At 37.6% G+C, this 25,949-nt stretch overlaps 1 protein-coding gene across 2 annotated transcripts in view; it reads left to right on the forward strand.

Moving 5' to 3' along the window:
- Positions 1 to 25,949, forward strand: part of ndst1b (N-deacetylase/N-sulfotransferase (heparan glucosaminyl) 1b) — a 110,675-nt gene that overhangs the window by 74,371 nt on the left and 10,355 nt on the right. For both annotated transcript variants that reach the window (XM_051877169.1, XM_051877170.1), the window contains exons 3-12: positions 1,849 to 2,798; positions 5,572 to 6,045; positions 9,756 to 9,843; positions 10,059 to 10,213; positions 14,230 to 14,415; positions 17,066 to 17,194; positions 18,600 to 18,782; positions 21,671 to 21,767; positions 22,878 to 23,001; positions 24,912 to 25,086. In XM_051877169.1, the coding sequence (XP_051733129.1) occupies positions 2,253 to 2,798; positions 5,572 to 6,045; positions 9,756 to 9,843; positions 10,059 to 10,213; positions 14,230 to 14,415; positions 17,066 to 17,194; positions 18,600 to 18,782; positions 21,671 to 21,767; positions 22,878 to 23,001; positions 24,912 to 25,086 (2,157 nt within the window). In that variant the 5' untranslated portion in view covers positions 1,849 to 2,252. The remainder of the gene's footprint in view (positions 1 to 1,848; positions 2,799 to 5,571; positions 6,046 to 9,755; positions 9,844 to 10,058; positions 10,214 to 14,229; positions 14,416 to 17,065; positions 17,195 to 18,599; positions 18,783 to 21,670; positions 21,768 to 22,877; positions 23,002 to 24,911; positions 25,087 to 25,949) is intronic.

A 25,949-nucleotide genomic window follows, 5' to 3' on the forward strand; every position in this document is an offset into this window, starting at 1 on the left:
ATTTTAAAGTGAATATTTTTATTACCTTATTAACAATATTGTATGCCACAAAGCCATTTCATGTCCTTAGAATTTTGTTCTGGGTGTGGGCTATCTTGCTTCATGTCATCTGAGTCATACTGTTCAGACCACGTAGTACACAATGGGCTGCTTCAGCCGACTCTAGTCAGAACTTTTGCATATTAAAGAACCAGGCTCTGAATAGGAAGGCTTTAAAGACTGTAATCCGACCTCTGACGACATGCTGATGGCTGTTCACGTTTCTCTGCTGGACACAATGAGAGCCCAGTGACAGGTATTGTGCCCTGAGAGTAATCCTGGTGTAAAGGGAAGGAGATGTGAAGCTACTTGGTGCAAAAACATTATTCTTGAGGGTCCCTTGTGGAATGCAGCCTAGATTTGTCTTTTTGGTTTATAAAACCCAATGCCTCCCCACTATTCATCTCAAACACTTCATGTTCTTCTCCTAACGTCACCGATCCCTAAAATTCCTGATGAGGATTTTGGATCACACAGGCAGACAGCAGAATCAACAGATGTGTTTCAGGATTGTGAATGTGAGAGGGTTTTTACATGCTGTACTCCCAGCAACCTTTTGAAGTGATAAAATGGCCTTCTCTGAGGCTCTCTTATTTCTCTGGCAAGATTTTCTTTTCCCCTTCATCATCTTTTTAGAGGCGTACTCTTGTGTCTTTTGCCTTTTTCATGCATTTTTATCCCAGAACCCCTGCAAGGCTTTGATTCTTTGTTCTACTCTCCCTTTTCACATAACCCATACATGAAATAGGTCTGTGATGCCTTTGAAAATTGACCTGTATTGCTTCTCAGACACGTTGTGTCTTGTTGCCTCACTTCAGTTTTCAGACGCCCTGTGTGCTATTGTATGCTTCTCCCTCTAGTTAAATGACATGTGGGCCAATGATAATGGCATGTCTATAAACTCTGCGTCTTTTGAAAAGATGTTATTGAAAGTGAACAAAAAACCTAAAACCACTTCATGTCCTTCAACTTAGAAGACATCTGTAAAAGTCAGAGTTGTTTTGTTTGTTTAGGTGTCTGCTTAATGTGAATGGCTTTAAATTAGCTGCGGACTTCGATGTTTGCTGACTTTTCAAACTTTCTACCATCCTTTTGTCTGAAACAAGATTTTTTTTGTAGATCAAAATGTCTTTGAAAGTTACATAAGCAATATTTGAATGGTTTAGGTAACATCTGAAGTTACACTTTCATGAACTCTCTTGTAAAATCCTTTCACACTTGTCAACATTTTAATGGCTGTCCTTACCTTTAGCCTTCGATACTACTTCCTGTAATCACCATTAGTCCTCATTCTGCAGAGGTCTTTACTTGGTTAGTGCTAATCTGAATCCTACTCGACTCATTCACCTGTGCCACACTTTGCACTAAACCATTCATTTAAGATGAAAAGATTAAATGACTTTTGCCCTTTTGAAGTGCATAAAGGATAGTGAGGATCACTTTTTAAAGCCCTCACTAATCAATACAAGCCGCCTCCATTATCCCATAATCCTTGCATTGCCTTTGTAAATGCCTCTCTAGACGTTCTTGGTATTCAGTGAAAAGAAACCCAGGTTGTAGGGCTCCCACGGCATCATGTGGGTTTGGCATTTGCAGCCGACATTCAGAGAGGGGTAATAAAAGAGTTGCTCGTGTGGTCTAGTCAAAATTCTTTGCACAGAATTCACAGTTGCACCTTAGAGTTAAAGGATTGTTCTGTCCAGAAGTAAAAGAATTGATTTCTAAAATGGTGCGGAGTAGATATTTTTGCAATAATTTCATTGAGTTAAAGTGTACTTTTGTTAAATTAACACTTTGTTTTCTTTTTAGGTAAACTCAAGGAGGCCAGAATGCTCTGGGCATGATCTGTCTAGAGCATCCAGTGACGAAAAACAAGAAGCCACCTTCACCAAGTCTGAAACCCAGAATCTTCTCTACACGAGATCAGGAGATAAGGACTCAGAGAGGGTAGAGAAGGGGCATAGAGGTGTTGGGCAGGGGGCCGCTGGTGCATGTGGGGGCAGTGCACATCCCTTGCTGGAGAGTGGAAGCCCACCTCGCCCATGCCGTCCCCTGCCCAACCCAGTCTCGACACCCTCTGCAATGGTGACATGAGCGCATGCATTAAGGAGAAGCCCAATTTCAACATATATATTTTGTCTCTTTGGAAAAACCATACAATAGATTTGTAAATAGAGGACTGTGTCTATCCTAATTGGTGTGGTTGCAAGGTGATGATGCTGATGTGTGGACGCGTAAGGCGGCTCTTCCGTCAGCTCACGCTGCAGACCAGCCTGCTGCTGCTCTTCATTTTTTGCATGGTCAGTGTTCTCATCTCAGCCTATTTCCTGTATGGCGTCAAACGGGAGCTCGAACCAGCAGGAGTCGGAGGTATGGTGGTCCCAGAAGAAGGTACTGCTGATTGGGAAGATCCCCGGGCGACTCCTTCTCCTCCGTCGGCAAGGGTGCTGCCTGCCAGAACCGCCAAACCGGCAGACATGTCTCGAACTGACCCTGTGGTGCTGGTGTTTGTGGAGAGCTTGTATTCTCAGTTGGGCCAGGACATTGTGGCCATCTTGGAATCTGGGAGATTTCGGTACCAGACCGAGATCGCACCTGGGAAGGGCGATATGCCCACACTCACAGACAAGAACCGGGGTCGATTCACACTGGTCATCTATGAGAACATCCTCAAATATGTCAACCTTGATGCCTGGAACAGAGAGTTGCTGGACAAGTACTGTGTGGAGTATGGTGTTGGAATCATCGGCTTTTTCAAGGTGAGACTTTTTTTTTTTTTTTTTTTTTTTTTTTGTACAGTGTGACCTTTCACAGCAAATCATGTCACTAATGGGTGTTAATGTGACTCTTAATTCCAGTGGGTCAATCACCTTGCACTAAACGATCTCACAACTGACATTTCACAGTCTGATTCTGATGTTAGCTTGCAGAAATATTGCCAGCAGAGGGAGGTTGGGGCATTATGCTAAACATTGCAGTAATAGCACATTACTGAATGCGAATGTCCTTGTTGATTGTCTTGGCTCTTGTTCTATGAGGGAGCTGCTCTAAGAAATCAGTATGAGGAAATAATCAGCCCTAGAGTCTGCACATTTGACTATTACTCATTGCTGTCTGTCATTGCCATCTTGTAAACCTCCTCTCCCAGTTCTAATATATTGTTTGCCTAAGGCCAGGCCTGCTTTTATTACCCTCACAAGCTTAAGTGCTGCACACTAATTGTTAGTGGAGGTTAACCCAGTTGATGAGACTGTTTGTGTCTCACTCGCCTGCAGCAAAAAGGCGAGGACATCAACACATCTTAAAAGGAACCGCAAAAAATTTGCGCTCGTTAATTTTTATTGACTCAGGCTGCTACGATTCTCCTCAAAGCTGTTTTTACCCCAGGCTTTGCAGTTTACAGAATAACAGAAGCAGTTCGATCCCTGATTGGCTGGAAATACTGTTTTCTTGTCCAGGCATCCTTTCCTTGCTGGATTTCATTGATTTAGAACCTTGAGCATGTCTGTTGGTAAATGGATGAGCAGACCAAACCTTTTTCCCCCTTTAAGGAAAAAGTGCTGCCACTAGTAATGGAACATGCATAGTTAGCTTCACATCAAGCCTTGACTTGCACCTGTCAATGCCAAATGCATTTATCTCTCAAGAGTTGGAGTATGTCTGAACGCACATATACAAACATCACGGTGGATACCAGCACTTCTTTTAGTTACGCTTGCATGCATCAATGGGTTCAGGCTCTTGTTTGCCCTCCTATTAGTCTTCTGTCTTAATCCCATATCCATAGAGTCAATGTGTAATTGGAATAAACCCTTTTGGTTTCCTAACCAGCACTTGAGTTGGCATAATCTCTAGAGGCCATATTAAGTCTCCGGCACCAACCGAACACACTAGCTCTGTTCAAAAAGAGTTTTTTTTTTTTTTTGGTAAACGACATAAACTAAACCTTATTTTTACCAAGTTTAAAGGCAGCATCACATGTATTCTATGTGGAAAAGCAAACCCCAGCTCAGTAGGAAAATAAAGAAATGATTAAACTATCAGACAAGACCAGTTTTTGATTTTTTTTTTTGATTATGCTTATATTTCACTGTGTTTTTTTTGTTAGAGAAGTGTGTTGTTAGCTTAGCAACATGCTAACATCAAACTATTGTAATCAATTTCTCCTTTGTGCTTCACAGAGTTACTACATGTATAGAGTTTCAAATCAGTTACTTAGAAAATTCCAAGTGACTCCCTTAGAAAGGAGTTGCTTGTGTTGGCATTTGGCAGTAGATAACAAGGTGGCTTACAAGTCTTTTAACAGCTTTTTGGAAATGGGCTAATTGTCTAACACGGTTCATGAATTGTTCAGTGTCAAAGAAAGTTAAATGCTGATAAGCTTCGAAGGAGCCTTTGGCTTGCAAGTGTTGCTGTAACAATGGAGACAGGAATATGGGATTAAGGAGAGAAGGAGAGGCTCAGGGAAGTTATTGATTAAGGCTGCTGGTATGTGGAAAATCTACCATCCACCCTTATTCTCCTAGTGCTGAGTGACATCACCACCTCTTGCAGTTTCATCTTGTATGAGTGTGTTGCCACTAAAAGGAACAGATAATAATGTGTATGAATTATCAGACATCTCCTGTGGACTGTGCATCTCTCCAGAGGGTCCCATTGCTACCTCTGGTGGCAGAAAAATGGCTGTGTTTGGAGATGAGCAGGATACAGGCCTCTCTCCAAATTGTAAGGCTCATTGTGTTTGTTCCACTCAGTGTGCAGTTTATCACCAATTGATCCAGCTTCACAGGGTCAGCTGGCCCGAGAGGAGAGTGAGCTGCATACAGATGAGTGCGGAAGGTGTTTAAACAAACTCTGCCACCCATAGTACCACAGGGCATCTAATTCATGAAAGGAAGTACAAGAGCAATACATTACTGATATATTAAAGGGGGGGAGAAAAATCTGTTCACAAAGCAAATGTCCTTCACAGGACATCCAGACCATTTATAAAATCTTTTTCTAACTACAAAAGGGCTGCATTGCTGGACGCTTACAAACAATGTAGAAAGAAACAAAATGTCGACACATATTAGCTTTGCAGGTGTTTGATTTGTCAACAAAGTTCTCTCTTAGCAACCAAATTAAGGATATGCTATACTAGCATCTGAAAATCAGATTTCGGGGTTTGAACACATTTTCCAAGTTGGAAATCTCACATCAAGTGGAGTTCCATTGCACTTTTCCAAGTAAAAAGTTGGAAACTCTTGCTGAATTTAATTCAGCTCAAAGTCTAAGCTGTTAAAAAATGGGTTATTTAAAAAATGGTTATGACATCACAGCCATGAACACATTAAATATGGATAATGGTCTTGTAAAACTAAATTATTACTATGACTAAAAGTATAAATGGGGAAAAATAAAATGCTAAAAGCCTGAATGTGAATATGACCCCTATATATTTTATCTTCTGAAATATACCTCTAAATATTTTGACCTTCCTCTGTTTTACCAATCATTTCTGCTCTCTCTTCTTCCGACACTTTATGAAAGGCTAATGAGAACAGTTTGCAGAGCGCCCAGCTCAAGGGCTTTCCTCTTTTCCTGCACTCCAATCTGGGTTTAAGGGACTGTAGCGTCAACCCCAAGTCTCCACTGCTGCTCATAACCAAGGCCCGGGAGGTGGAACATGGTCCCTTACCTGGAGATGACTGGACTGTCTTCCAGTCTAACCATACCACCTATGAGCCTGTCCTGTTAGCACGGGGACGGAGTACGGAGGCTAGTGGAGTGCCCGGACCCCTTCATGCAGCCGTGGTTCAGGATTTAGGTCTTCATGATGGCATCCAGCGGGTACTCTTCGGCAACAACCTGAACTTTTGGCTGCACAAACTGGTGCTGGTGGACGCAGTGAGTTTCTTGACTGGCAAACGTCTCTCACTGGCTCTTGAGCGCTACATACTGGTGGATATCGATGACATCTTTGTTGGGAAGGAGGGCACACGGATGAAGGTGTCTGACGTCAAGGTGGGTACTGTTTTGTTTGAAAATTCTGTGCAGTTTTTCTTTAATAAATGCAAGTTGGTTTGCTAGTTTATCATCAATTCCATCACATTTATACATTTTAAATGTGACTCACTCAAGTGTAACTATCTTAAGTCTAGCTATGATTGGATGTCTGGAAATATGGGCCAAATAACCAAGATTTTCTCCTATTTTCTTTATCTTATTACCTCTCTCTTACCTGCTCCTTGTCTGCTTATCCTTTTGGTGATCCAGACTTATGCATAGAGAGCAAAAGCAGAGCTCAACAGTAAGAATGGACCAGGACCCATGTGAGAGATTTTCGGGCCAATTGACAGAATTGTCCTACTCTATTGGCAACTTTGTCCTATGTTTTTAGATCACATTTATGTATTTTTATGCTTTGAGAACTTTGTGATGTACTGAACATTGTTCCTGAAAGTAACATTTAATGCCTACATGAATGTAACATTACCTACGTAACATGGATAAAGATTTGTTAAAATAGCAAGAATGATCCATCAACTATTATGATTTAAATTTTACATTATTATTCAATTATTTGATTTATTAAGTTTATTCAAAGATCTAATATACTTCTAATCTATTTTTTTAAAAAAATACATGTTTTTAAAATATAATCTTTATATAATTTTTTATATATATATATATATATATATATATATATATATATATGGGTCAATGACGTATAAGGATTTTCGACAGGCCAATTTTTAATACAAAAAAATAATATTTATTGCAATTGTTCAAACATTAAGAATGTTGTGTACACATAAATTCATATTATAATTTTAAATTAAGTGATTTTAGTGTTTTTTTTTTTATCTAGATGAATTGGCCATAGCCTTAAAAAATGTCATATGGTGCGACCGTGATTTATCTTAAAATTAATTAATTTCCTTAACATGCTTAACATTTTTTTTTTAAAGTTCTCAGTATTTAAAGTAGAATTAGAAACAAAGTATTTAGTATTTAGAAACAAAGTATTTGCATTTTGTTTGAGATTCTGTAAAGAATTACCTTATATTTTTGCTCTGTAACTTCAGAGTTGCCTTCTTAAATGTAGTTTAACACTTTTTTTTTTTTCCTGTAAATCGCATAAAACTGATAAAAATGTTTTAAAAATACAATTCACTTAAGCATGCTGTCTGTATCAGTGATTCATATTTCAGCCACAGAAATGAGATATTTTATTTTTAATTTAAAACAGTTATTGTTATTATTGTTCGCACCACATGTGTGGTCGCTCCAAATGACATGAAGACCTTAAATTTCATTACAAATCTATTTAAAAAGATCAATAAACAATCAATTTTATACAAAAAAAATAGATTTAAACCAGATTTTATTAAAATTTCACCGAATTTTCATGAACACAAATTTTAATAACTTTTTTTATATTTAAAAAATCACATCACAAACATAAGTGTACCATTTCATTTAAGTTGACTTTCATTTAAGTTGAAATTAATTAATTCATCAAGGACACATTAGGCTTAAATTGATCAAAAGTGACAGTAAAGACATTTTATAATTTTACAAAAGATTATATTTCAAATAAATGCTGTTGTTTTGAACTTTCTATTCATCAAAGAATCCTGGCAAATAAAATATATCACAGTTTCCACAAAAATATGAATACTGATAATAATCAGAAATGTTTCTTGAGCAGCATATTAGAATGATTTCTGAAGGATCATGTGACACTAAAGACTGGAGTTATGATGCTGAAAATTCAGCTTTGATCACAGGAATAAATTTCAGTTTAATATATATTCACATATAAAACAGATATTTTAAATTGTAATAACATTTCACTCTTCTCCTAGCAAGGTATAACTCCATTCTTGCTGCAGGGTCAGAATTAATACGCCAGCGGTTTTATGGCCAGCGGTTTTTGCTTGGCAGAAGCATCTGGTAAAATAGATTGAAATAGTTATAAATAAATAAACAATAAATGACTAATAAATGCATAATTATCCAACTGAAATTACATGCTCTAAACAATTTTGTTTTACATTTTTCTCATATTGTACAATACATACATAAATTGTCTGAAATATTTTTGTAAAATGACCTAAATTGCATAAAAATCTATTCCGAATGATAATAAAATAAAGTACTTTATGTATATAAATCATCAATTGAATATAAAAGCAAAAGGTCACTATGAAATTTGTAATAAAAGTATATATTTGCAGAAATAACTCCATATTCATTGTTTTTTTTGAGGTCATACCACATGATATCAGAATGTGGGAACTACATACCAGCCATTAAAAAGGTATTTTTTTTTTTTTTTTTCAAATTTAAGACAGTTACAAACCTGCTCGCTGCTTCCATGGGTCCTTTGCAAATTGGTATATGATGCAACTTCCTGTCTTTGAATGGATTTCAACATAGAAGTCCCAAAGTGGTAATTTTTTGATGTTCGCACCACATGATATTTCATAAAATGGACATCGTCGGACAAAGTTTGTTTGTATATTATGATGGAAATATAAATACGAATGCTTTGCAATTTTGTACAGGATTACAAAACATGTTGGAAATCATGCCAATTAGTGCAGAAAATTAATTTGAATAAATTTAGAGTAATTTCAAAGACATTTCCAAAACAGAAATTATGGCCGGACGGTCGCAACACATGATATTTTGACACTTTAAATAACAGAAAATTGCAAATAACTATTTTTTTTTTTTTTTTTTTTTTAAAGTTAAAGTGAGTACATGCACAGGAGAGGTACTACATATATATGGTATCTTTTTGTACATTTAAACTAAATTTTAACTGAAAAAAAAAAACTGCATTATTTAAGTATATATTTAGGTGTCATGTCATTGACCCATATATAATAAATAAATATACATTGAGGCAAAAAAGAAGAGGCCATTAAAAAGGCATGGATGAAGACTCAGAAGGGGAAAGATGTTTTTATGATGCTAATCTGTCTAAAGCACCTCAGAAGCAGAACATGGAGAAACTGGTTTGGTAGAGTCAAATAATTCACTAACTTTTCATGGTATGACAGCACTTTTCCTATGACTAGTTGTTCATTTGTTTTTTTTGTTTTTGTTTTTTTTTTTTCTCTCAATACTCCAACCTCTGCTGTTCTTATTCCAAATATCTCCTCTTCTTTCCATTTCACTTTTTTATTTTATTATTTTTTTATGGCTCACTGTTCAAAGGGCATCCAAAGACTCGCCGCAAGCATGAATATTTCAAATGCAGTTTTCTGCATCCTTCTTGTGAATCTCTCATCTTCGGAGCGCTCCGATGCAGATGTTCAGCCAGGGGAAGGAATAGAAAGCAAACATAATCAAAGACGTCTTGTCTGTCTGCGGACCTCTGTGCAGTTAAATATGAATCAGGCTTTTGATTGAGTCACACTGGAGAGACAGGCAGTCAAAAACAAGCACAGTAAACAAATCAAATGAGAGGCAGATGCAGAGCTAAATCTGAGAAGGGTAATGAAGCAAACAGAGGAGACTAACAGACAGCAGACATGCTTGCGCTGTCCCTCTAGCGTTGTTACGGATGTGCGCATACGTGCGTTGGCGTATGTTAGCTATGTATCTTTTTTGTGTTCTCGTCTGCTGTCTGTGTGCTTTTTTGAATGTGTTTTGTGTGTTTACTGACTTAGGGGTGTTTAGGCAACTTTTATTAAATTGCTAAACTCCTTGTTTCAAAGGCACTTCTAGAGACGCAGAATGAACTCCGAACCCACGTGCCCAATTTCACTTTCAACTTGGGATTCTCTGGAAAGTTCTTCCATGCGGGTAAGTAAATATCACATTGTTAGCTTAGCAAAATGCTAACAACCTACTCTTTCGGTATCTGTCAGTGTTAGTCAAGTCTCCTATGCATGAGTTTGTAGTGTGTTACTAATCAGCCACTTATGAGCTTCCATGATGATTAGGATGCTGTTTTATAAGGCAGCTATTGGAATAGAGTCAAGATGTTCACTGTTTGCATCTGTGTAATTATATTCCAGGCACAGATGAGGAGGATCTTGGAGATGACCTGCTTCTGTCCTACAGTAAGGAGTTCTGGTGGTTCCCACACATGTGGAGTCACATGCAGCCACACCTCTTCCACAACCAGTCCGTGCTGGCCGAACAAATGCTGCTCAACCGCAAGTTCGCAGAGGTAAGACTCTAAGTCAGGGTTCCCAAACTTTTTAGATTGGGTACCCCCTGAAGCATTTAACAACTTTCTGCATACCCCTTCTCTTCCACTTAGACTGCAGTCACACCTTTTCCATTAAGGGACAATAGTTGCCCCCTTAAATAGGTTTTCCAGTGGATTTTTTTTTTTTTTTTTTAAACCTTTATAAATACCTTTTAATAAATAATGTTTTAAATAAAAAAGGTTCAGTAGAGAAATATGCAATGATGGAAAAAACGAAGTGATACTTTTAAATATTAAACTAAAACCACCAGTAGGTGGCGGTAAGTCACTGTCTTAGTGAATGAGTCATCGAATCATTTATTTATTCATTCAGTAACAAAGCAAGTGGCTGTATCTATGAATGGGTCATTGAATCATTGACTCTTACAATTCGTTCAAAGCCGCAGATTCATTCACTGCTGCTTGTTGCAGTTTTTCTGTGGCTTTTGGAACTAATATTTCGTTGCAAAATTGAGCAAACAACACTGACAATACTGCGTTTAAAATGTTTATCACTTAAAGGTGCAATGTGTACAATTTTACAGCAGCCCTAAACGGACAAACACTCTACAGAGCCCTAAACAGAGACCGTTCTTTGTTAGAAGTAAGAAGAAACCTCATTGCTTGACTGGCTAACATACTCTCTGCTGTCTCAGACGATAACATCTTTGACTTGTGTCGGCCAGACGGCCACCGTAGCTTCTCTACTTTGCTTCGAAACTCACACAGGTTTTTCGTGTCGAAGAGAGTTTGAGTCTTAAATCGATCTCTATGCACAACCTGTGTTCATAGGCTATTTGTTCTTCATGCTAGTAAGTGCTAAATCCACACTTTTACGAAGGTACATTGTCGAGAACAGCTGTAATGTAGCACGATTTGCTAAGACAGCATACTCTGCACGCAACATATTATTTGTGTGGATGTGCTTGTGTGGATGCAGTCAGTTTTGACCGCAAAAGATGGGGTTATTCGATTGGATGTCATGTATTTACAATATTTTGCCTATTAGAAATACATGCTCGGTTTTAATGTTATTTTAAGGTAAGGTAGAATTAAATGAATGGCAAAACTCAGCATTTTGTTTGCGTACCCCCTCTTGTCACTTCGCATACCCCAGTTTGAGAACCACTGCTCAAGGTGATTTAATCAGAGAGATGATCTGAGTTTTCTTGAAGTCTTTTTTAATTAGATAAAAATCCTTTAAGAGCTTTCTGTAAATGATATATATATATATATATATACACACACACACACACACAGTGCTCAGCGTAAATGAGTACACCCCCTTTGAAAAGCAATAAGCAATATCTCTGATCACAAAAACAATTTCCAAAATGTTGACAAGACTAAGTTTTATATAACATCTGTTTAACTTATAACATGAAAGTAAGGTTAATAATATAACTTAGAGAACAACATTAAGTTTTACTCAAATTAGGGTGATGCAAAAATGAGTACACCCCACTGAAAGTCTCTGGAGCAAAGCTAAATTTTAGACTACAAATGTCTGATTTAACAAGAATTCAACCACAGGTGAGTCTAATTATTCATTACACAGGTGTCCAGCAGACAGTTGACTATAAAAGGCTGTTAAAACCCCTTCCCATTTCATGCTGTCAGCAATGGCACCACATGGAAGAGAAATGTCACAAGACCTGAGAAAGAAAATAATTTCTTTACACCAGAAAGGTGAAGGCTACAAGAAGATCAGCAAAGCTTTACTTATCAGTCAGAATACTGTAGCAGAAGTGGTACAAAAATTTTAAAAAGATGGAACTGCAACCATCTCACAGAGACGTCCAGGTCATCCACGGAAGTTAACACCTCAACAGGAGCGTCTTCTGATGAGAAGGGTTGAAGAAAATCGGCAAGCAAGTTCACTGCAGTTATCTAAAGAAGTAGAAAGCCAAACTGGGGTGACTATTTCCCTTGACACAATGCAGCGTACACTGCAGAGGAATGGCATGCATGGGTTTCATCCACGAAATAAGCCTCTCCTAAAGCCCAAGCACAAAAAAGCCCACCTAGAGTTTGCCAGGGCTCATGCTGACAGAGATGAAGACTACTGGGACTCTATACTCTGGAGTGATGAGACCAAGATAAATGTTTTTGGAACTGATGGCTTCAAAACTGTATGGCATCGCAAAGGTGAGGAATACAAAGAAAAATGCATGGTGCCTACAGTGAAACATGGCGGTGGCAGTGTCCTTATGTGGGGCTGCATGAGTGCTGCTGGTGTCGGGGAGCTGCATTTCATTGATAGCATCATGAATTCACAGATGTACTGCTCTATACTGAAAGAAAAGATGCTACCATCACTCCGTCCCCTTGGTCGTCGTGCACTTTTCCAACATGACAATGATCCTAAACACACATCTAAGGCCTCTTTTGGATTTCTGAAGAACAGGGTGAAAGTGATTCAGTGGCTCCTGATCTGAACCCAATCGAACACCTATGGGGAATTCTGAAGAGACAAGTTGAGCATCACTCTCCATCCAGCATCCAGTCTCTAAAAGGTCATTCTTGAAGAATGGAAAAAGATAGATGTTGCAAATTGTCGCCAACTTGTTCATTCCATGCCTAGAAGACTTGGTGCTGTCATTAAAAATCACGGAGGCCATACAAATACTAGATGTAGTAGTTTTTGTTGTGGGGTGTACTCATTTTTGCATCACCCTAATTTGAGTAAAACTGGAAAAATGTGTAATCTAAGTTATATTATTAACCTTACTTTCATTACTTTCAAGTTAAACAGATGTTATATTAAACTTAGTCTTGTCAACATTTTGGAAATTATTTTTGTGTTCATTGAGATATTGTTTAAAATGTTACTTTTCAAAGGGGGTGTACTCATTTACGCTAAACACTGTATGTGTGTGTATGTTGTGTGTGTATATATATATATATATATATATATATATTTTTTTTTTTTTTTTTTTTTTTAGGAAAACCTTGCCTTCTTTTAAACTACTACCTGTGAAAACATTATTTAATCACTTTCTAAATTAAAAAGTACATCACAGACATTTAGTACACATTTTTATTACTTTATTGACCTCAAGAACCATTGGTCTCTTAAATTTATAAAAAGAGAATGCTGAAAATAACAATTAATAACAATACAGTTTGAAAGTTTCATTTCAATCAAATTTACCACAAAATAAAAATGAAAAATTTTCATTTTATACTGCCCATTGTTTGTTTTAGTTTTATGTATATCTGTCTTTTTGCATTTTAACAGAACACAGTGATGTTAGTTGGTAAATGAGACCTTTTAGCTGGACTCATATTCGACACACTTTTGAAGTGGGCTTTGGCTGAATGCGCGATGACGTGTAATGATGTCACATGTCTCGAGCCAAATTCTATTTTCGAAAAAATTGCAAGCTGTATTGCAGAGTTTGCTTGATTTTGCATTAAATTCTGTTCATGTAAAATCGTGAAATCCTGGAGGAACTGACTATACATGCAAGATTAGAATAAGTGTGGCCCAAATACATTTTAAATCAGAATTAGTGTGGCTCAAAAACATGATGGCCCACAGTACATTGAAATTGCCTGGATGGTATACAATTTTACTTATTTATTTTTTGTGCATCCATGGATGTGCGTCCAAGCATGCTGTTTGATATTGCCTACAAGCCCTGTGGAGGAGTTTGTGACTTTTTTTTTTTTTTTTTTTTTTTTCTCCGTTGTAAAAGATTAGAAAGATATTGTAGGCAGTGGCTGCCTCAGCAGTTTTAAAATACAAACTTCAAAGTTAAGGTGTAATTAATTTTAAATGAACAAATCCCATTCAAATGCACTCCATATGTGGCATCAAAGCATAATTTTACACCATAAAATGATCAAAAACTCTTACTTTCTCCTCACCAGAAATGTATATACTTTAATGCATATGGAAATTGGGATGAAGTCATGCACAACTAGTAATGCATATCCTGAAGCATGCTATTTTTGACCATTAATGAGCTGTGTTTGCTGTTCCCTTTCAGGAGCATGGCATTCCCACAAACATGGGTTATGCGGTGGCTCCCCATCACTCTGGAGTGTATCCCATCCATTTGCAGCTGTACGAGGCCTGGAAGAAAGTATGGGGCATCAAAGTGACCAGTACAGAGGAGTATCCCCACCTCAAACCCGCACGCTTTCGCAGGGGCTTTGTACACAGTGGCATCAGTGTAAGAATGCTAAGCTTTTATGCCTTTAATAAATAAAGTGAAGATGAAAATGTGGGAGAAATAGGAAGAAAGTGTTTGGGAAATAACATAGACTTGAGCCTGCATCCCTGGGGCTAAAATGTTGCAAAACATATGCACTACCAGTGCACCAAGGCATACATTTTTCTATGGATAAAAACAGATTGTGCATATTTATTGAGACTGTAGTCTGTACGGCTGTATGGTTGAATGATAGTATGTTGAATTCTTACTCCGGCTGGAATCAGTACAATAAACCCCAGGCTATTTTGTGTATGGTTTGAGCTTTGAATCCCAGTAGGGGGTTAAGGGCAAACTGTTTGTAAAAGTACAATTTTATTTTTTTATTTATTTATTTCTTTATCAGTTGTGCATCGCTTCAGGGGACAAAAGAGAGAGAGAGTATGACAAAAGCTCACTGAATCATGACAGAGCGGTTTCTGTGTGCATGTGAGTGTAAGAATGCATTGGCCACGATGGGCAGAAAAAAAATCATCTTGGGAATCATAAACCGCAGCTTTTTTTTTTCTAAAGACACATCTAACATTTCCTCAAGCTGACATACAGTTATTATCCAATGTTCATATCAGGGAAAGATAAACATGCATGAGGAAACAAAGAAAGCCGTCTCATCATACATGTATTATGTAAAGAATGCTTTCAGAATGGCGGAAAAATGACTAAAAAAGCACATTTAGTGTAAATCATCTCCATTCTACCATCATCGGCTGTCAAATAAGATCATGTATGCAGATGTGTGGGCCACTTATTTCAGGGTTGATGTTTTGTTAGAGCAAAAACATTTCTTCAACTCATTACATGTGAACTCTGGTGGAACTTTATTTTTCTACAGTGAGGTCATTCAGTCATTCAGTTCTCATTCCAGTCTAAAGTGACTCTCAAATGAGATTACGTATTATGGGTGATGAAATACAAAATGTTTCTTTATTTGCACATGTGGAGCTGTCAACACCACAGCTAATTTGCCTTATAGCCAAAAACAAACATTTCTGCTTAGATTTTGATACAGCAGTAAGCCTACAAGAGCTCCATAACCATGTTAAAATCTGTAATAGACTGTAATTTAAAGGGTTAGTTTTTCAAAAGTGAAAATTATCCCATAATTTACTCACCCTCAAGCTATGCTAGGTGTGTAAGACTTTCTTCTCTTAGCCAAACACAATTGGAGTTATACTGAAAAATATCCTGGCTCCTCCAAGCTATATAATGGGAGTGAATGGTACACTAGATTTTAAAGCCCAAGAAAGTGCATTCATCCATCATAAAAAATAATCCATACCAGCTCCAGGGTCTTTATAAAGACCTTCTGAAGAGAAGCAATGTATTTTTGTAAGAAAAATATCCATATTTATTACTTTATAATCACTGGCTTCAGGTAACGGCCGTATGAAAGTCTACTTCCAGTGGAAGAGTGACCTCTGACCCAAATTTTTAAAGAGAAATGTCAGAGGACTTCAATATTAGATAAGAGAAGCTTGAGTTTGTTGCCCAACCCTATTTGTATGAACCGCAAGAGGCGTCTACTCTCACCTAAGGGGTGCTTGCACGTGCCTCAAAAGAGGGCTTACAATGAGTTACAAAGATACATAACAGCTACGACTGTGTACACTACTTGCTTTATGCAAGCACTATATAGGATAAATCACTATACAGGATGTACCCTATTATGCATTATCGACACGAATTGATAGGTGAAACAACAAACAGCCACCTACAAATAGTCTATAAACAAAGCATCAGGCTGTCTTTGAGTTCACAAGAACAACGGTTAAAGTTACTCGTCAGACTACAGAAGAATACCAAAATTCCTCCGTTAAATTAGGTCTAATACATCGAGAGTCACGCACACCTATAACAACCCAGCCACAACACATAATTGCGAATAACATGCCTCACCTTAACACAGGCCTGGGGTCAGCTTTCTTTGCTTAACACCGCACCGAGATTTGCACTGCAGCACCCCCACACCTTGATGCTCATGACAAGAATAGCATGTATAGTTATCTTCATTGAAGTGAATTAGGTTTAAATCGCCATCATGCATGAATGAATATTTTTGCAATTTTACACATAATAATCCACGATGATCACATTACACAAAACTGAAATTGCACGTCAAAATAACATTGTCAAATTTTTTGAGACCCCCCCCAAAATTTCACAAATCATGTTTTCAGGGGAGCCCATGTCTTATTAAGGGGAGCCGAGCTCCCCCTAGCTCCCCCGTAGTTCGCACCCTGGTCAGAGGTCATTCTTCCACCGGAACTTAACCATTACCTGAAGTCAGTGATTATAGTTTATAAAGTTATAAATATGGATATTCTTCTTACAAAAAAACATAGCTTTGCTTCAGAAGGCCTTTATTAACCCCCTGGAGCTGTATGGATTATGATCTATGCATGTGATTTTTTTTTTTTTTTTTTTATATAACTAACTACTATACCTTTAACTATACCTTTAAGTGGCTTATAGCTTCTACAAAATCGTGAAATATTCACAAAATTCATAAAATTGAATTTGATGTCACAGATGTTTATATAAGGCTCTTTTTGAAAATCGATTATTTTAAATAAAGAGATTACATATTGAAAGAAAAGACTTTGTTTTTCAGGTGTTACCCAGGCAGACCTGTGGTCTCTTTACTCACACCATCTTCTACAATGAGTATCCTGGAGGCTCTAAAGAGCTGGACAAACTCATAAATGGAGGAGAGCTTTTCCTCACTGTCCTCCTCAACCCAGTGAGTATTGACACTGTTATATTCTTTATCATATCTAAACCAGTGTGTGAATCACACAATGACTTTTGGGGCATGATCTGTTGGGTTTTAAAAGAAAAAAGTGTAAAAAGTCTTTATTCACTGCAAATCTCTCTGTACACTATAGCTGCCATATCTCATTTGCATATGCACATATGTTCAAATGTTCCATATCTCTATGGAGGATTGTGAGTGGCATATTAATTATTAATCTTAAAAATAGTTTTAAATATTAATTATTTTATTTATTGATGCTTTTAATGAAAGATTTATTGATTAATATAGCACTCACAATCTACTATAGATCTCAAAATGTCTCGAAACCCAAAGAGATTAAAACTTTTTTTCAGCAAGGATGCATTAAATTGATCAAAAGTAACAATAAAGACATTTATAATTTCAGTTTCCATAAAAATATGCAGCAGCACAACAGTTTCAACATTGATAAGAAGAAACGTTTCTTGAGCACCAAATCATGATATTACAATGATTTCTGAAGGATCATGTGACACTGAAGACTGGAGTAATGATGCTGAAAATTAAGCTTTGTCATCACAGGAATAAATTAAATTTTACTATATAGTACAATAGAAAAACTGTATTCGGTTGTTAAGTCTGACGTCACGCGGCAGCGCTTCCGGGTCCAAACGCTCTATCTCATACCGCAAGAAAACAACAAACGGTGCTAATATACACATATGATGTGGTTTGATACTACCAAAAATTATAATCATAACCTTTATCTCCATACCAAAATCTCAGATGGCCAGACACTGATTCATCTTATAAATCGTTAAAATATTAATGTCTGTGACACTGTGAGCACGGCTGTTGTGTAGACTGTAAGTATTTTAAATGTTTAACATTTTAAAATGTTAAATGTTTATTATAAATAAATAGCGCTCATAAACGGCCGTCAAGATGGCATTCTCAAGTGAAACGAGCTGTGGCTTGGACCCAGAAATGGCGTTCCTTACGTCATGACTTAACAAGCGGATAGACAAATAATTTTCTGTAAATACAAAATTGTATTTCTTTCTTTCTTTTTCAAATAAATGCAGTATTGGTGAGCACAACACTTCTTTCAAAAACATTAAAATATCTTACTGACCCCAAACTTTTGAACAGTAGTATATGTTTCAAGACCCTCCCCCAACATTTTAGGTTCCTTTTGGAGGTCAGTCCCAATGTAATTTGTACCCTGGCCTAACCCTCACATCAGATGTTTAATAGGAGAATCCCAAACATCATTCTTCAAAAGGGGCTCAATAAGACGCTCTGAATGATCCATTGAATTTAGAGTGGTTTTGAAGTCAACTGTTCAAAGGATAGGACATTAATCTTTGGGTTGGGCCTTCATGACTTCTTACGCTTTATTTTGAACCAGATCAGCATCTTCATGACCCACCTGTCCAACTACGGGAATGACCGTCTTGGCCTGTACACTTTCAAGAACCTGGTGAAGTTCATACAGATGTGGACCAACCTGAAACTGCAGACTCTTCCGCCTGTACAGCTGGCACAGAGATATTTCCAAATCTTCCCTGAGGAGAGGGACCCCATCTGGCAGGTAACAAAGGAGCTCTGTTGGGGGTCTGTTCTGTCCTGGGATCATTATGGGAAACAAATACAACTTTATTTAGTGGCAGTGGATCAGCAGAGGTTGAGAGTGTTGAGCGCTGTTGCTGTAATATGTGGCAAAAGGTTTCGTATGGTTGTCTTCACATTTACTGTGATGTACAAAGAGTGAAAATGGTTTTCCGTGTAGCCTGCCAGGAAATCAGAGAATGCTATTTTTAAAATCGGTTCCTATAATTCAGTTGAAAGTTGGAGGCAATGCAGAAGAAGTGTCTTTCTCTCTTTACCCCCCCACCACCACCACCACCACTCCCCATTTCAATTTATCCATCTTCTTTATTTCATGTCTCTAACTCCGTTGTTTTGTTTCACCCTTAGAGAAAGAGAAAGTGGGTGCCTGAAAGCTCTAAATCCCTCTTTTGATCTCTCTCGTTTCCTGTCAAGGTTGAGGTCCCATCTTTTCTGTCGGCTCTCCAGCGTTCCACAGCTTGCCCTGCTCTGAATAATCTTCTTTCTTCTGCAGTTGTTTTCCCAAGAAATCTGCAAGCTGCTGTTACATGCAGAGGAAAGAGTTTAGGTTTTTATTTTAGACTTAATACAACATGCCCTTGGCTCTGTTCCAAAATCTAGTGTGCTGCCTTGATGTCTACGTCCTACATGGGCAGCTATATCGTTTAAGGTAGTAACCAGGCTGGGAAATTAATACCTCGCACTACAGGTAATTTTGCCTGTGGCAGGTGACCTGTTTTGTTTTGAACATGAGACTCACCTTACAGTTGATTCCCTTAGAGTTAGCATGTTGCTAAACTAACAACACAACACTCATAGTAAGCCAAAAAATACTCGGCACACATAAATAGTGAATGATAGTACATTTTTGAATACTAAATGAATTAGTACACAACAGCTCAAATGTTTTTGAGAAATCTCCTATGCTCATCAAGGCTGCATTTATTTGATCTGAAATACAATAAAAAATATAATATTGTGGAATATTATGAATAAAAGTAGTAATTTCTTTCAAAAAACGTTTGAATGGTAGTGGCAATATGTTGTCACGATACCAAAATTATGACTTCGATACGATACCTCGATAAAAATACCTTGATACGATACTGAATCGATACCTCAGCAAAAAAACTAAAACAGTAAAAGTAATTGAACAATATGACAGAACTAGAAAATTCATAGTTTTATACATTTAAAAAAATTTAAAACTTGCATAAAATGTGGTATCATACCGTTTTTAATAGCAGGGTATCGCAATACCTTTCTAGTACCAGTATATCTTGCAACACTAGTAGTGTATATTTATTAGGGCTGGGACAATACATCGAATCTCGATTCGCGATACAAAGAATCTGAACTGATTCTGATATTTTCCAGTGTATCTCGATTCTCTCTCGAATCGATTCTGAGTTTAGTTTTTAAACAGCCGATGGCACTACTATATGTGCTTTAGAAACACTTGTACACTGCCTGCTTCTAGTTCCTTTACACACACCACTTAAACCTAAAATAATCATTCATAAAGTTTGAAAAGGTTGAAGCGAATTACAAATCTCGCATCATAAAAGCATTCTGAGCTGATGTGCAAGTATCTTTAACCACTTAAATGACTCAACCAAACGCACGAGCGCTGTCCAGCAGTCTTCTTCATGAGCGTTTGACAGTGTACGGTTAAAAACTAGCCTAGAGCGCCATCTGCTGTTAAAACTAAGCTCAGAATCGATTAGAGAGAGAAAATGTCAGGATCCATCCAGATTCGATGTATCGATCGAGAATCGATGTATCGAGCCACCCCTAATATTTATAGTTCATATTCTATTCACAGTCCACCATCTTGTATGTATTTTCTTACTGAACACATCGCAGTGCATTTCGGGATTTTGGAACAGCCTTCGAAGTGTGCCTACAGTGCAGTCTATGTAGGCAGATCACTAGGATTCGGAACAGAGCTCATGTTTACTGTTATAAACTGTCATCCCATGAGTACATTAGTAATAAATTCACAGATGTGTTAATTCAGTATAATATTTCTTTTAGCACTTGCGTGTACTTAAGCAAGACTCTTCGGTCATTAGCGCCGGGGCGCTGGCTGTTAATCTACTCATTAGGACAGACAGGTGTTGGATTGCTTGTGGTTCACAGTCTTGATGCACCGTTTGACCACCTTGCATTCATGCAAGATTTTAATTTAAAGGCAAGGGTTAAAACTATTAATTAATTACCACCGTTGCCTGCATCTTCAGCTGTGATGGATAAAGGGCTCAAAATGGCTGCTGCAGGGCATCTTTCTCCTGAGATGCTTCAAAGCTCTTGACAGGGGTTGGTTTATGCAACTGATTTTTATCTAGTTAATCCCATAAAACGGCCACCTCTGGGATGTTGTTATGGCGAGTTTAAAGGCTAAGTCTGAATTAATATAAAATCTGCTTGTTATTGGACTCTGCTGATGTGTTGTAAGATATTTGACATGCTTGACTAGTTTGGCTGGATAACAGCCATCCCTCCATAATGCACTTTTTCTGCTTATGTTGAGGCCAAGTGCTCAGGCTTCATCCTAATTCCTATATTTCCTGAGCATGTCCTGAACTTTTGGACATCCTACTGATTTGACTTAATTTTTTTTTGCTGGGAAGTATGCATATTCAGACGTAGGTTACATCTTGCCCTGAGTAATTTGGTAAAACGCCCAAGTTTTTTTTTTTTAATATTCATGCTGGCTTGAATGAGAACAATTTCTCCAGTTTTTTCATAATTTCCCGCTGGTTATTGAGGCACAACCATAGACTCACTGCTGTGTTTTTTATTGTGAAGGTGTTCATTTCAGTGATGTATAGGTTATACTTCACTTCAGCTTATTTCTTACCATTACAGGACCCCTGTGAGGACAAAAGACATAAAGACATCTGGTCTAAGGAAAAGACCTGTGACCGTTTCCCCAAGCTGCTTATCATCGGACCTCAGAAAACTGGTGAGTGTTTTCAGCACGCTACACCTCCACACATGTGTGCACTTGCACCATCTAGCTGTGTTGGCCAGATATGTTCTCTTATTAAAATCAATCCAATGTATACTTATTATTCTAATAATAAGATTTTTTTTTTTTTTAAATAATAAAAACAGCCATTATGTTTCATTTTGGGATACGAAATCATATTATGTACTTAAATGTGTGTGTATGTGGGTTTTTATTTATTATTTTTTATCTCATTTCATTTGTAAATATCTACAACCTTTGTAATGGTGTCCTGAAAAGTGTTTTTGAGATTTTTAAATGTTTTCTAAATGTATTACGCAATTATAGGGCGGGCGGGGAGAATAGGTGTTTGTTTTAGTTTTTTTTTATGAATGCCCAATGCCCTTGATTTAAGTGTGCACAGGGTTGGGAGAGTTTTATATCCTGTACAGGCTCATAGCAGATGAATGCAGGCTTTCGTAAAGCTTTCTACTACAACCCTAGCTGCTCCTCAGTAAATGTGAATTTCAGTTTTACAGCGTTGACTAATTAAACTTCTAAAGATGTCTTCAGGGAGCAATAGCCCACTCTTAGAGTGGGTAGTAAAATGGCTGTGTTAATCTTCTTAATATAAGTTAGATTAGGGGGTTGGGCCATAGAGTGACTTTATTTTATTTATTCATTTATTATTCTTTTTTTTTTGTACTGTTATTACTTCACTTCTTAGACTTGTGTATTAGCTAACAGCATAATTTCAGTAAGCTTTCAGTGAAACTTTATTATCGCATCTTATACAAAACATTTCCTGCCTTTTGCTCAAGTTAACTCTGGGTTTATACTACACATGAACATATAATTACTTCTATAGCTCAATAGCAGAATGTGAAGAGGCACAGTGAGGTCCAAATGACTGAGAGCACGAGTGAAGACCACTTTTTATTTATTTATTTAACAAATTATATAATCAACATAACAATTTGAGTGAAACATTAAATTCAAAAATTGACATGAATGTTTTGCTTTACTGACAGCAGCACTTGAGCTGCATCAACTCCACGAGTTTATGTAAAACCTGATCATGTGACAGTAGACCTGTTCACTCACTGTTGTCTTGTGTCTGTTCAGGAACTACTGCTCTCTATCTGTTTCTGGGCATGCATTCCGATTTAACCAGTAACTACCCCAGCAAAGAGACCTTCGAAGAAATCCAGTTCTTCAATGGCCGAAACTACCACAAAGGCATTGACTGGTATGTGCTAATATTTTGAACAGAAATGTTTCTTCCATACTTTCAGTTTTGTTGGCTGCAGTCTCTTTGAGACCATGCATGTTTTGTGTCTTTTAATCCATATCTCTTGTTAGCTATGAGGGTGTGCTAGTGTACATGCAAAAGTTGACAAAGTAAACGTTTAGGAGGATAAAGGCCCATTCACACCAAAGACGATAACTATAACGCTAACTATAAAGTTTTAATAATTGTTCTAATTCTATGAGAGTAGTCAAGTCCAACTGTAACAATAACGAGACAGAGGCCTTCTTTACACCTGATATTAAGATGCGTTTTGGTCGATTGGATCACAAGTAGACGAGGGAGACACATACCCGTTTACACCTAGTATTTTAATCCATATCTTTTCCACTTTCAACCACTTCTTCAAAGGGAAGGGTTTATGGGCAGGTAAATGTATGGGCTTTTTCAGATCTAATGCAGGGTTGCCATGTTTGCGTAACAAAACCATCCCAATTGCTTTTCAAAACCCGCACAATTACGGTCAAAAAAGGCAATAGCGTTCCAGGGGGTAAAAATCGCTTTCCAACTGGCAGCAACAGTGTAAAAGTAGTCCAATTCCATGAGAAAATCGCGGACTTGGCAACACCGATCTAATGGACTAAAAAAGCTCATGCAATTTACATATCTTTACATACAACTGGAGACAATGGAAAAACATACAGGGAGCATCGCCGTACCACGCATAGACCACGCGTAGACCACGCCGTACCACGCGTTAGAAATCAGGAATGGTGAGAGAACATTGTGCTTGGTACATTTTTCGTCTTCAAACCAAACATGGATCTTTAGCCGACAAAGTTTAAATCCTGTCTTGCTAGCACACTTCCCATAATGTTTACACATTAAGTCACTAAGTGGAGAGTAGGCATTCTTCTGTGGCTGTTTGAACACATTCAACCAAATGAGCATTTACACTGTGAAAGCAATTTGGTCGAATGCGATTTCGACTGCATCTGGAAGTGGTCGAATATGGACAAACTCAAAACGTTTTAGACCCCGTTTACACCTATATTTAGCGTTGTTCACTTGTTTTCCGATCAACCAAAACGCATCTTAATACCAGGTGTAAACAGGACCGGAGGAACCATATCGATGGAATTACTTTCAGAATAATTTTTCCACCGTTCTTGGTGTGAACAGGCCTTGACAAAAATGTATTCAAAAATTTTGATCCAGATGATTAATTTCAAATATTGAATCACATTGCTCTTATGGGCGTATCCACAACTGTATCCAATCAAGTGCTTTCTGGAATGAGAAGGTCCCCTCCTCCTAAACAGACCCATTTTTGCTACGTCCTAACTTCTTGTTTCTATAGGGAGTACATCAACACAGGCAAGACAACAAGATGATGTCATGGGTTCTTTATAGTAAATAGCTCTTATAAACTGCTGTGAAGTACATTGATTGTGAAGGTCTGGCATGCTTTGAAGTTAAAGAGTATTAAGAGACATGGAGGCAAATGTTCCCATGAGAGGAAATGTTATGGGTCATTTCAAAACACAGCACTGCCTTCACTACCAGCTTTTTCTTTTCCTTTCAGTAGTCTGAAATGTGACTAATAGAAAGCAGGTGTCTGATGCACATCTCTCTCTTCCTGCCTTTCTTTTTCTCTTTAATCAGTTTGTGAACAAATGAAGGTAGTTGATGGTTCATGTGGTGGTTTGATCTCAAAAACAAGAGGCGAATACGATGCTGATTGTAAAGAGGGAGATTCATTTCACCAAACAGAGAAAAACAATGGTGCAGCAATAATTAAACATGTTTTTTACAGGTGCTGACATGCCTCTCTCCCATCTGGCTTCCTTTAGAAGTGTGGACTAAATTTAATGAAATGTTAATAGTTTGATTGTTTGTTTTAATGGTAGGTACATGGAGTACTTTCCTCTACCCTCCAACACTAGCTCGGATTTCTACTTCGAGAAAAGTGCCAACTACTTCGACTCAGAGGTCGCGGCCCGGCGAGCAGCTGCTCTTCTGCCCAAAGCCAAAATCATCACCATTCTTATCAACCCAGCTGACAGAGCCTATTCCTGGTATCAGGTCAGTATCTAACTGCTCATGTGTCATTCAGTCACATCCAGGGTTAGTCAAGGCCATGATGCTGGCTCTGGACAGGAGATTAGATCTGCAAAAATGGAAAAACATGTAATTCGGAAATGATTGTAAATGACATCGTTTTGCTGGATCCTATAGAGTTCATATTGTACACTTCTGTAGCTTATTACTTTTTTCCCCAGAAGTCCACCTATAATGTTAGACAAGCTAAGCTGTTTTTGTAGCAGATTTGATTGCATGCTTAGATTCATTGTCATGTTGAAATGTCACAGTTCTGCTTCAACTTTTTTTTTTTTTTTTTTTTTTTTTTTTTTTTTACAGATGTTTCATGCTTCACTTTTTGATTTGTTATTCATAGTTGCTGTTATGAGGGCAATCTGTAGAAATCATTACAAAATTTGCATTACATTAAGTGTCATTTGTTATATTATACTGCCTTTTATCTATTAACACTGGTAAAACCCTAATACAGGAATAAATACAGGGTAAATTTTCTTTTATCAAATTTAGGGCCAGGTTTACTAAACAGGGCAAATTAGCATGAGAGCGCAATTCCAAAAGTGCAGATGGGAGTGGAAAGTTCTGCACATGATCTACTGATGACTAGCAAATTAAAGAACGCAGACGCAGTCAGATCATTTCCATAATGACCAACGCTATCTACCAAGAGCAGTGCAAATTAGAGTCTGGTTTAAGACATGCTTTTTGGGTGGTAAATAATGGCGCAAATGCTAGTAAATTGACTAGCGGAAACCTTAGTAATTCACCTTGCTTGATTCATTTAAATACTCTCCTCCCATAAATTTTGCATCTGAAAGGGAAACTCCTACAAATGCATATGCAATAAG

This window comes from Ctenopharyngodon idella, chromosome 21, assembly GCF_019924925.1.
Source record: "Ctenopharyngodon idella isolate HZGC_01 chromosome 21, HZGC01, whole genome shotgun sequence".
Classification (NCBI taxonomy): domain Eukaryota; kingdom Metazoa; phylum Chordata; class Actinopteri; order Cypriniformes; family Xenocyprididae; genus Ctenopharyngodon; species Ctenopharyngodon idella.